We start from the raw sequence: 13356 nt of genomic DNA, 5'->3' as shown, positions 1-13356 counted from the left end.
TATATTTCATGATGGAAGCACAAGTGTTTGTTCTCTTGCCTCTGCTCTTCCTTCCTTTCTCTCTAGTACCCTGTTACATAGCTTTAAGGGCTATTTGTCCCACGAACACAGAAATACCTAGGATGTGTACTGTTCAATGTTGTTTTGTGTATCACACTACACGTGCCTCATCAGAGTACCTGGAAATGGGACTCAGGAATCTGTATTTTATAGACACTTCCTTGGTGATTCTTGTGCGCACTAATTTTGAAGAACCAGGAGTTACAGTTAGATAGTGACACATATTGATGTTTTATGTTCCTAGCACCTTGCAGGCAGTAAGCCTACCCTTTCTCCCTATTAAATAAATAACATTTTAGTATGCTATATGAAATGTATTATAGTTATATGTTATATAGATATATCTGCTCCTAAGAATCCTAAGATCTGTTTGCTTTACCGTGAAGATTGGCTCCTATTTCGGTAGTGTCCTGTGTTCAGTTGATGTGGATAAAGACAGCATCACTGATGTGCTCTTGGTGGGTGCACCAATGTACATGAATGACGTCAAGAACGAGGAAGGAAGAGTCTACCTGTTTACCATTACAAAGGTAAAAAGAAAGATTATTTGATTTTTGCTTTTGTACTGATACATGACTTAATGTGTACTTTCACAGAAAATTTGATATTCTTAAGTGATAATCAATTTTACATGCACATTACATGTTATGTCATCTATTCTAATAATGTTTCCATTAACTTAAAAGTACAGCCTGGCTTAGAAAATTGGACAATTCGGAAGGGAAAAGCAGGATTAAAGTTAATATAATAATTATAATTACATGTTATAGTTTTGCCCTACTTTCTTTACTTAAATTGATTTAAAAATTAACCCTCTAACAGGAGCAATTGAAACAATTCTAATTGTCCATATGAAGTATGTATATCATATGTGAGATAAAAGAAAGGCATATCTACTTATTTGAAAGTGTAATAAATTCCTACTCTTGTTTGTTTCTTGTTTGTCAAGTATGCAGAAGCATCATTAGTCATTCAAACTAAAAATAGTTTTAATACTATTCTAATGAATTAATTTCATAATATAATAGAGAAGAAAGAATCAACAATGACTCATTTTCATGGTAGATGAGCTTCACTTTCTTCTGGAGTCATGAAATATTTCTATAACAAAATCTGAAGGAAAAATGGTGTACTTTACAAGGAAATATTGTTTCCTTTGGATAAAATTATTATGTGCTCCTTATAATAGAATATTAACAATCTAAGTTCTCATTCTTATATCATTACCATCATACCACTCTGGTGAAGTTACATTTAAAATCTAACTTAGGTTTTGTTTTTATTTCAGTCTACATTAGTTTCCTTTGGTGTAATTAGACTCCAGAAAAAAATTGTCAAAGGTTTGGAAATGGGCAAAGATGGTAACTTGGATGGAAAATGGAGATGAAAAATTGAATACTACTTTATAAAATATTGCAGTAAAGAGAATTACCTCTTTTCATCATAGCTGAAATAATAGATATTCTGTGTCATTATTGATGAAAGTCTTATTCATAATTCTCAGCCTAGAGAACTTTTAATTCAAAGTTTAAAAAACTTTCTACTTTTAACATTTTGAAAATCTGTTTGGAGATCATTGCTGTAGATTTCAGTTGCACACATTATGAAGTGAACTTTAATTATCCTTTTTCCCCTTTGCAAGGGCATTTTGAATAAGTATCAGTTTCTTGAAGGACCCAAGGGTACTGAAAATGCTCGCTTTGGCTCAGCAATCGCAGCTCTTTCAGACATCAACATGGATGGTTTTAATGATGTGATTGTTGGGTCACCTTTAGAAAATCAGAATTCTGGAGCTGTATACATTTACAATGGTCAACAGGACACCATCCGCACAAAATATTCCCAGGTAATCCATGAGCTACATAATGGCATATTATAATGTTTTACTGCTAAAGATCTATCCCACTTATTTTATAACCTCATGCAAGACGGGTGGGAGGTGTGGGGGGGAGGGTAATGGGTACCAAGACATGTGAAAGGGTATCAATGTATGTGAATTAATGCACCTTCTATCTGACAAATATCATGTAACCCTTTTACTAATTACAATAAAAAAAATCTATGATGGGAAAAAAAATAATCAGAAAAGAAAATGGCTGGACATATGGCCCCAGTGGCTGAGCACTCGAAAAACAAGTGCAAAGAAAGTACCACTGAAAAAGAAAAAAATAAGGATGGAAAAAATGGAAGAAGAGAAGAAAGGAATCTTGGAAATGATCACTTAGAGAATATGAGAATGCAGTGAAGAGGCTGCTTTCTTCCTTCCTCAACTTCGCATCTCTTGTTTTTAGAAAATCTTGGGATCTGACAGCACCTTTAGAAACCGTCTCCAGTTTTTTGGTAGATCTTTGGATGGCTATGGAGATTTAAATGGGGATTCCATCACTGATGTATCCATTGGTGCTTTTGGACAAGTGGTTCAGCTCTGGTGAGTCAATAAGCTGTCTGCACAAATGAGCTAACTAACAACAACCTACTATGCTGATATTTAGAAATGCTGCACACATTCTATAGGATAGTAGAGAATTTTATGTATCTTAATTTGCAGAAAGGAAGATATTTTTCTTGGGAAAAATATATATGTTGTATATATATTAATATGCATTATTATATTTTAATCTGTATAACATAAGGAATGTAGTTTTCCTGAAGAAATTTTATATGAAGATATCACACACACATTTTCCTAGGAGAATTATACGTATATATAATATCATATACAAAATACAAATATTGCTATAAGTAATGTAATATATTTTACATATATTTTCTTAGCATTTGAATCAAATAACATTTCTATCCAGTGAAAAGAAGCAGAGTAGACAAACCTCTTGATATCTTCTTGTAAAGAGCTTCCCTTATAGTAAGGAGGCTTCATGAGAGTGTCCTAAAATCATTCACCATTCAATGATACTTGTGACAAAGTATAATAATGATAAGATATATAATATATATACCATGTGACATATATTATATAATAATGATATGATACAATAATGATAAACTGAATCTCATGTGATTCAAAGGTGTTTTAAAAGTATTACTCATGAACAAGACTCATTATTTGGGTTTAGCTAACCTCTATAGGAGAAGATTTGGAAAACAAAAGAAATTCAAAAGCCAGGTAATCTGAAGTCAAAAATAAATATAGGAACTAGGAAGGGGAAAGAATCAGAAGCTGATTCAACTGAGAATAGAAAAATATGCTTTAAATGTTTCAATACATAAACTGCAGAGAAACATTCATTAGTGTTTGACTTCTGAATTTCCTAACACTATTTACAAATCCCAGTTGTGCTTTAGTGAATAAAATGCAGCATTTTTATTTCAGAATAAAGTGATTGTGTAGAAAAAATAAAACCCAAGGAGAACGTTTAAGACAAAGAAACAAAAACATATTTATTAAATAGAATTAGTATAAATCATTTAAGAATAGAAGATAAAGAGACTAAATAAAGTGTGATGTAACTATATGGCTCAGTTTAAAATGATGTAATAAGAAACCAGACATCAGCATATCAATGTAAAACATAGTGGTAGACTTCATATTTAGTAGGATATACTTTTTTCTATACTATAGTTTTCCTATATGTTACTTTGTAACATAGTTCATGATAGGGCTAAGGTTTCCTCTTTTTAAATTGGATTTGACTAATGAAAATGTCAAGATCCATGAGATCAAAACAATGATAAGTTGAGTTGAACTACTACAGTGTTATATTCACATTCCTATCACTTGCTGAGACTGGCTTTTCTGAGTAACCCCTGATAATAATTTTCAGTACACTTATGAAATATGTAAATTAATGCTATCTTTACTGGAGTAAGTTCCCAGTCTCTCAAAAAAGCATTACCTTAAAGAAATCATTCCCTTAAGCATTTTAGATCTTAACAAACTTGAAGACATGTTGCATTTCATACTGGATGTTTTATGAATACTTCCTGATAAGTCTGCTTCATAAATGCCTATGAACTATTGAAATAAATTTTCCAATTATCTGGAATTCATCAGGTAGTACTTGGAATTGGAAGGTGTTTCCTGGATGTTCTTTTGATGCTTTACAAAACAGTTAATTTACAAATTGTTGCTTGCTGCTTAATAAGTAGTTGAAAATAGCAGCTATGAATCACTACAATGAAGTTTAAATTCCATGAACAGAGAAATCAGGAGATTCTAGATTCTAATTTCTCCCTGATAAACCACCGAATGTTATATGTCTGCAACATTTTCCTTCAGTAAAAATTGCAATTTGAACTATTTGTTCTACCTATTTCCTGCGCATGTACTAAGGTGTAAACAAGGCTGGGTCACATTTCTAAAGGGCTGCACCTGAGTCTGAAGTCTAGAGCCCCTTGTTTGTAACGGACTCCTTAGTCATTTACTGGCAGCAAGCCAGAGGTACCACCATAGCCATAGGCCTCATTTCAAAGGGACACTGCCATTCTGCCTTCCTACCCTCCTCTTCCTCACCCTGCTCAGCAAAATGCAACAAACACCACTTCTTTGTGCTCAGTTGTTGACTTTTCTTTTAAATCACACATTGGTTGTGCTGATGATGTAGGTATGCATGCACACACACACACACACACACACACACACACACACACACACACACACACCTCTATAGAAGAAGAAGATTTGGAAAACAAGAAGAAATTCAAAAGCCAGGTAATCCGAAGTCAAAAATAAGTAGAGGAACTAGGAAGGGGAATGAATCAGAAGCTGATTCAACTGAGAGTAGAAAAATATGCTTTAAATATTTCAATGCATAGACTGCAGAGAAACATTCATTAGTGTTTGACTTCTGAATTTCAGAACACTACAAATCCCAGTTGTGCTTTAGCGAATAAAATGCAGCATTTTAATTTCACAATAAAACTATTGTTCCTACATGTCTTAGACCTTGCCAACAGAAAATATTGTTCACACACTGTAGAGAGAAGGAACACATCAAATGATGCTGTCAGTGAGTCCTCTATGTCAAGTTCATTATATGCAATGATGTAGTAATAATGTTATTAGTAAATATATCCATATGTCTGTTTCCATTTATGTTTTTCAGGTCACAAAGTATTGCTGAAGTATCTGTACAAGCTTCATTCAAACCAGACAAAATTCTCTTGCTCAACAAGAACGCTGAGATAATGCTAGAAATCTGCTACAGTGCTAAGTTTAGACCTGCAAGTCAAAATAACCAAGTGGGTGGGTAGACCTAGAATAATTATAGAGAGATAAAATTGCCTGAAGAGTTTTATTTAGCCTTGAGTGGAACCTATGTTAGGTCTGAGGCCTAAAGAAATAAGGATCCCTTACTTGCAAATGCTTAAATTGCCACATATTTGAGGTGTCTAAGAAGGCTTCATTGGGCATGGAAGGTTTGCTCCTTCCACTTTTGATGGTAATATTTTCACTTAGGACACTGTAAGGTCTCTGGAACAATGAAGGCCTCCCCTTTCTTTCTCTCTTACATTTTCTATATACATAAGAGCTTTATTTCAATCCTTTAGGCACTCACAGAATTCATAGAGCATTGACTGTTTTTTGAATGAGTGTGCTATAAATTGACTATGGCAAGACCAAAGCATCAAATGTTGTTCCAGTTCTTCAGGAATTAATGTATATGAGATAATGGAAAGTAGTATATAAAACGTGTTCATTCTTATAAAGTTCCTGAATTATCCTGAGAAGTGAGTAAAAGAATGTGGGCGTGTGTCAGCAGAAATTGTCATCCTCGGCCTTTTTGGTTCTGGCCACCTTTTAAGACCTGGCTGAGGCCCACATCCTCTCTGAAGTCTTTTCTAACCACTCTGTCTCATTTTCATCCTCCAGGCTCCATTATTTCCACCTCCTCTGTGGGCAGCATGTAATTCAACACTTGATTAAAAGCTTCATTTTTTTCCCTTGCTGCTATTTTATGGGTCCTAATCACCCTTTCAATCATACCAGTATTTGTATTTCCTACAGGTATTTAGATAGCAAATAGATAAACTAACTTAAGGCCTATAAGCAAATGTTGAGATAGATTGTTTTCCACAACTTTTACCCACAAATAAAGAAGGAAAGAACAAGGAAAAATTAGATTTATGTGTGCCACAGTTTTCCTACTATCACATCCATGTAGTTTCCGTCTCATACCTGTAATCTTAGCTACTCAGAAGGCTGAAATTTTGAGGATCAAGACTCAAAGCCAGCCTTCACAGAAAAATCTATGAGACTCTTTATTTCTAATTAGCCACCAAAACACTGTGGCTCAAGTGGTAGAGTGCTAGCTTGGAGTAAAAAGCCTATGCCCAGGCGCTGAGGTCGTGCTCCTGTACCAACATACACACACACACACACACACACACACACACACACACACACACACACACAAGATATTGATACAATTCTGAGTAACATGCTTCACAGATTTGTATTAGAGGATGCATCCATCTGATTATCCATGAGATTTAGCTAGAAAACCACTGCTGTGTAAGCAATGTTGCTAATCTGTCTAAAAGATTAAATTGGAAAATTGATTAGTTGGCAGAAATGTCTGGTTGCTCATCTGTCCAGCTCCTAAAACATGAATATACTTCACGATGTGCCACACTTTGAATGTATTCCATCTCTTCTTTTGATTACCCTTCAAAAAGTCTTTCAGAGAATTTCCATCCCATTAATTGGTCACTGAGGGTCTGTGAGCTTTTAAAAGTGTTGGGTGATTTTCCCTTTGCTCTATTTAACCTGACACATGTATTGAGGTTCATACTAAGTCATGATGAGTTATGATCATTGGTTATAGACATATTGCTTGATTATAGACATGTGTGAGATATGCAATCGCATCTTCAGAACTGTGAAAAGTAAACTTACAAAGTACATAGTTTATATTGATTAATATAGAAATTAATATAGAATGATTAGTACTGGACCAGATACAAACTCCCATTTAAAGTCAACATCAAATGTTAAAATATTGCTTATGAGACTAGATATCAGTTGCACTAACCTGCCTGAAGAAAAGTATACAGTGTTAATGTCCACTAATTCATCATAATTGAAGTTGCTTTCCCACCACTTTTCTTTCATTATATCATTTCATTATATCATTTAGTTTTTTAGTAACCTTAGATTTGATCCACCAACATTGGTCCCATTAAATCACTAAATAAGAAACAATACACAATATCTCTAATAGATATCTTAAAATTAATATAATATTTGGAAGTCTATCCAGTCATTTTTCATAGTTTTTTTAATTGTAATGTATAGAGGGGTTACAGTTATATTCTCCAGATAGAAGATGCATGGCTTCTCAAACATTGATACCCTTGCTCATGTTTTTGTCCCCATTTCCCTCCCCAATTCCCTCCCAATTGTCTTGTTTCCCCATTCCCTTTTCAATTTCAAATAAACAAATAAATGTATATACAATATGCCAGGTAACAAAGTCAGATACTGTATTAATATGATATTAACCAAAGGGCAACAAAAGAGAAGAAAAATAACATACTACATTAAGAAAAACAGTCACACAATATAAAGCTCTTGTTTCCATATCCTGGAGATCCTTTCATTTAGCCTCATCCTATATGGCCTTATGTATTTAGGTTTTGCGCTATTGTAATTCTCTGCTAGGAGAGTCCTGGGTGTGTACTAATTATTACAAATGAGGGAAACCATTGAGCCTGTGTTCCTTTGGGTCTGGCTTACTTCACTTAATATGATTTTGAAAGTAATAAAATCTGATAGAAGCCTGACAGTTTAATTCTTGCCTATAATCTTAGCACTCAGAAGGCTGAGATAAGAAGATTGAGAGTTCAAGGACAGCCTAGACTACATAGCAAGACCTTATTTCAAACGAAGCAAAGAATCCCATGTGCAAAAATTATGGCAGTTTTCACCATGAAAAATAAATTAAATGAAATAGAATCCAATAGATAAAGCTGAACAGCTGGTACTTAAGATAACACCAGAGTCACTCTGAATTTTAGAAATATAGCCAATGACCTTCAGTAGGCTGTGATAGTTCTGATAACTTAGAAACTCATCATTTTTATACATTTTCTGTCATGTCATTTCCATTTCCTTGGTTTAATATTATTTATCTCTGTTTAATGATTAAAAGAAGTTGAAGTTCAAAGGGGTTGAGTAAATTTCCCAAAGTCACAAAGCTTATAAACTGTGGAATTAGCATTCACACCAAGTCTGACTCTATCCTTACAACTATTTCATGTGCTGTGTATTTCTTCATAAAATCATCCAGAATATTCCACAGGATATACATGTTCTTTCAATAGATTTTAGCCAATATCCATGCTAATATCTAATCATTACAATATCATAGAAACAGAAATAACATGAGCTTTGATTTCAAAATACCCAACTCTCATTTCTGACTTGTCTTAGATGTATGAATGAATAAGAATTCTTTGGTCTCATGTATTCTTGTTCACAAGCTCCAAACATGATGACAATGTCCATTTTCCAGGTTTACTATTAAAATCTATGTAAGATAATATCCAAGAATCTGCTCAACACTAGACATTCAATATCTAATATCTGATATTCAATATCTAATAGTTCCTATCTGTGTCTAGGTGTTACGGCCTGAGGGAGGGAGTAATTTGCCCAAGTTTATACAGTAAATTTTCTTACCATTGCTTTAACCTATGTTTCTCCAAGTCGCATTTTGTTGTGTCTGCAGTTACTTACATCATTTCATCTTATATCATATCATATCATATCTCATACCATACTAGTCATATCACATGGAATTACAAATGCCATGTGAAGCTATCCTTCATTCAAAATCTTCCAGCCTAAAGACTACCTAAGTCTGGTAAAATATAACAAAGCAAGTTTGCTTTTCCTTTAGGAATCTACTTGCATTGATATTCCTTTATTATGTTTATTGTAGCCATCATATCAAACATCACATTGGATGCAGATGGCTATTCATCCAGAGTAACCTCAAGGGGTATATTTGAGGAAAATAATGAAAGGTTCTTGCAAAGGAGTATGGTACTGACTCAAGAAAAATGGTGTTCTACTGACAAGATTCAAATACAGGTAAGGCCTCAACTCATCCCTTTCCATCTCCCTTCTTCTTAAAGACTAATGGATATTAATTGTCTATAATAGAAACTGGGGCTAAGGAATGCTTAGCTTTTAAATTTGTCTTACTCAACTAATAAGAAGCACATTTCTTCATAATACTTATAGACACATTCTATTTTCATATCAGTAAGTTTTGTTGAAGATTGCAATTAAAATGATACAAAGATTCATTTTAGTAAATAGAATTAAAATAGGGAAAAACATGAAGAAAAAACAATCATTTCCTGATCTCCATGCAGGAAATAGGAGTTAAAGACTCCAAAAGATTTTTTTAATTAAAAATAAAGTCCCCTTAAATATCTGTCAGGGGCCAAGCATAGTAACTCATACATGAAATCTCAATTACTTGGGATGCAGAATTAGGAAAATTAAGCATTAGCTACAGCCCTGGGGGGGAGGGGAGGTCAGCAAGACCTTACCTGAAAAATAACTAAAGCAAAAAAAAAGGAGGGAGCTTTGAATTCAAGGGAAAATCAAGAAAAACTGATAATAATTTCAACAGTGATTTACCTTATTGGAAATGAAGTAAAAATTATTTGTTCTAAACTTATGCTATTTTACTATAGTTCTGCTAGATTTTGAAGATCCCTCATACAACAAATATTTCTCAGGAGAAAATAAACAAGAAGCTTATTTCATAAATTACATGAAATGTTTTCCCTCAGCAAACATAATAGTATTTGAAAGTGCAGTTAACTCACTTGAAAAGAACTAGCTTAAGTACTTTCCTAACTATGGTTCTCAGAGGTTAAGATACATAACAATTGTCAAAGAAAGATTTATAAAACCTAGTTCAGGCTTGAAGACATAAGGAATATAAAGACTTCAGAGGCATCCCAGAGATTCTTATGTACATGGATAGGAGAGCAATAAAGGATACTAAATATAAGAGCTGTGAACATACCTACTGGATGTTTTTCGGGTGAATTAAAGTCAGTTGAGTTCATTTGTTTACTCTTTAATCTGAAAGTTTCTTGTCCATGAAAGACCTGGACATTTCATGGCTTAAATCTCAACTATACAGATTCTTTGTGAGGAAAAAAACCAAACAAACAAACCAACAAAACACCTTGGCTTCCATTCTTTCCTGTCCTGTGCCAAAAGAGTAGATCCAGTTCTGCATGTCATCCATTGTGCGAGAATGAGGACAACCAGATGGTTTTCTTCTAAAGTATAACAGGTCCTGGGTACCATCCAGAGCAATGAAGTCCGTGTGATGTGCCACACACAATGCCAACTAAGGAAGCCTGGCCTCCCAGACAGGATAGCATCCTCTTAGGCCCAAAGAGCCATGACCTCAGAGTAAGTCCTGCTGGCCAAGGCTCCAAAATTTGAGTGACAGACTAATCTCTCCTCATAAGAAACAAGAAAAGGAGAAGGTGATTTCTATAACCCCTCTATTGGCATCTTTATGTTACCTCATGAAACAGATAGCCTCAAATTACAGGAAGAGCCCTCTGATTCCCAATTTCCAGACATCTAGCCCTAGACTCCCTCTCTTCTTAGTCCTAAGAAGCTCTTAATGGAGTTTTGATTGGGAAAACTGAAGAGTCTTAAATCTTGGCCATAAAAATTAGGGCATAACCAATGACTGAAGAGCTGGAAATAGCCATAGGAATCTTTTGAGGATTAAAACTGGACATCATCTCAATATTTGTAATCACTGGTATATAAACATGAGGTGATTGATGAGACTCACTAAGAATTGTTGTTTTAGATTTTGATTGAAATCAATCTCTGAAGGCTTCTCAATAATCTAGAGGCCAGGAGCAGAATTGAGACAGAAAACTAAAAGGTGCATTCCAAATAAGGATATTCTACATAATTGAGCATGGTCTATGTTCTTCAGCATAAACATATAGAGTCATTTTCTTCTCATAAAGTCACTGTGCCCTCATTAACAGGCTTTGTATGTTTGTGTATATTTAGAAGCCCACTGATGTTGTCAGCGCTTTTCCTCTGCGTGTGGACATCGGTCTGGAAAAGCCTGGCACGAGCCCTGTCCTTGAAGCCTATTCTGAGACTGTCAAGGTTTTCAGTGTAAGTATGGCAGGCTCTTCCTGCATGGAGATGGGCTAGCAGCACTTCCTATCAAATTAATTACACATGTTCAAAACACAGGATAGATAGGCCCTGGTTTCTCATGCCTATAATCCTAGCTTCTCAGGAGGCTGAGATGATTGAGGTTCAAAGCTAGCCTTGGCAGGAAAGGTCATGAGACTCCACCTCCAATTAACTATAAAAAAAACCCAAAAAGCCAGAAGTTCAAATGATAAAGCTCTAGCCTTGAGCACAAAAGCACTGAATTAAAACCCCAGGACTGGCAAAAGAAAAAAAAATAGGATAATATAGTGCTGGTGGCTACTCAGGAGGATGAGATCTGAGGATTGTAGTTTGAAGCCATCTGGGGCAGAAAAGACTGTGAGACTCAGCAAAAAGCTGAAAGTGAAGGCGTGTCTCAAAGTGAGAGAGAGCACCAAACTTGAGTGTGAAAGCCAAGTGAGAGTTCATGGCTCTGAATTTAAGCCCCAGTGCTGGTAATATATACATATATATATTATATATATAATATATATACATATATATAATATATATATAATATATATATAATAAATATACACATATATTTAGAACAGAACCTTATGTCTTTGTTTTCTAAGTGATATTATATGTAAATTTCACTAGAATGAAAATTCCATGAAAAAATAACAGGGTTTTTTTCTTTATTTTTCCCTGCTATTTCTAATTTCCAAAGAAGAGGCTAGCATACCATAGATGAACAGAGAATATTCATTGAAGAAAATTAAAAAAAAAACAGGCAATTTGCATTTGCCATTAAAACACAGTAAAAAGCAATGATAAAAGATATGTGAAGTCTTATTAATCACCACCCCCTTATATCTGCTTTAATCTAGATCTCCTTAAAGAAATCGTTATCTTGGATTTCATATTTATTAACATCTTTCTCTATGATTTCACTAAACGTGCGTTTATTTCTAAAACAAAACACGGTTTGGTTTATCACGGCTTTGAACATTGTGGAACTGGAATAATCCTGTGTATATTTCTTTGCACTTGTCTTTCTGAATTCTTTAATCATTTCCCCCTTTTCTTCAGATCCCTTTTCATAAGGACTGTGCTGGTGATAAAGTTTGCATCTCTGATCTGGTCCTGGATGTTCAACAGCTGCCAGCGGCTCAGTATGTTTTATTTAGAGGTTTGGTATAAAGTATAGAAATAAAGAGCATGCTAGCTATCTTCATTCAAACTCAGTTTTTGGAGATTTTTTTTCTACAGAAGCAATACTCAGTTGTGCACAACTGGTCCATGCCTGCAATCCTAGTTCTAAAGACAGAGATTGGGAAGGTCACAGTTCAAACCAGCGTGGGCAAAATATTTTCAAGACCTCTCTCAAATAAAAGCTGAATAAGTTGTGTATGTCTGTCATTCCAGCTATCTGAAAAGTATGAATAGGATGCATGTGGTCTAGGCCAGTTCATACATAATACAAGACAATACCCAAGACAACTAAAGCAAAAAAAGATCAGAGGCAGGACATAGCTCAAGTGGTAGAGTACCTGCCTACAAAGTCTGAAGTGCTGAGTGCAAACTATACTACCACATCTACACACAAGAAAGAGAGCAAAGATGAAGAAATATTTATAATAATAAAGACCTTTAAAAGCTAAATTTTCATTTCTATAGTTCACATAAGAGCAAAGCAGTAAAGAAAATAAAATTGTTTTTATTTGGATGAAAGCCAATGGCATTTTCTTATTTTTCAGTATCATCTGAAGGCAAAGAAACTTTTTCATTATTAAGCTATATTCTTAGTGTTTCAAATAGAGCTCATTTCTTGAATGAATGAAGTTTTTGAATTCTGGTCTTTGTGTTGTTGTTTTACTTGTTTTCTTTTTTTCCTTCTACAGAGACCAACCCTTTATTGTCAGCAATCAAAACAAAAGGTTAACCTTTTCAATAACACTCAAAAACAAAAAAGAAAATGCCTATAACACCGCCATTGTTGCTCAATTCTCAGAAAACCTGTTTTTTGCTTCGTTCTCCATGCCGGTATGTGAGGAGGGCTTTCTTGCTCGCTCTCTGTTACTATCTGCTTTCTCCCAGAACCTTCCTGCCTTGCACTTGGTCTGCAGAAATATTCCAGGCCCAATCAATCAATCCCACCCCAGGCT

The 13356-nt window shown here is 34.6% G+C and overlaps 1 protein-coding gene across 1 annotated transcript in view; it reads left to right on the top strand.

Moving 5' to 3' along the window:
* Nucleotides 1–13356, top strand: part of Itga2 (integrin subunit alpha 2) — a 71305-nt gene that overhangs the window by 33128 nt on the left and 24821 nt on the right. The window contains exons 12-19 of the mRNA XM_090331955.1: nucleotides 447–590; nucleotides 1703–1906; nucleotides 2352–2488; nucleotides 5124–5263; nucleotides 8964–9115; nucleotides 11093–11203; nucleotides 12281–12363; nucleotides 13093–13234. Coding sequence (XP_090188081.1) covers nucleotides 447–590; nucleotides 1703–1906; nucleotides 2352–2488; nucleotides 5124–5263; nucleotides 8964–9115; nucleotides 11093–11203; nucleotides 12281–12363; nucleotides 13093–13234 — 1113 coding nt within the window. The remainder of the gene's footprint in view (nucleotides 1–446; nucleotides 591–1702; nucleotides 1907–2351; nucleotides 2489–5123; nucleotides 5264–8963; nucleotides 9116–11092; nucleotides 11204–12280; nucleotides 12364–13092; nucleotides 13235–13356) is intronic.

This window comes from Megascapheus bottae, chromosome 4 (genome assembly GCF_031878675.1).
Source record: "Megascapheus bottae isolate mThoBot1 chromosome 4, mThoBot2.hap1, whole genome shotgun sequence".
NCBI classification, from domain to species: domain Eukaryota; kingdom Metazoa; phylum Chordata; class Mammalia; order Rodentia; family Geomyidae; genus Megascapheus; species Megascapheus bottae.
Note: the sequence above shows the minus strand (reverse complement) of the source record. Positions and strands in the feature narration are given on the sequence as shown.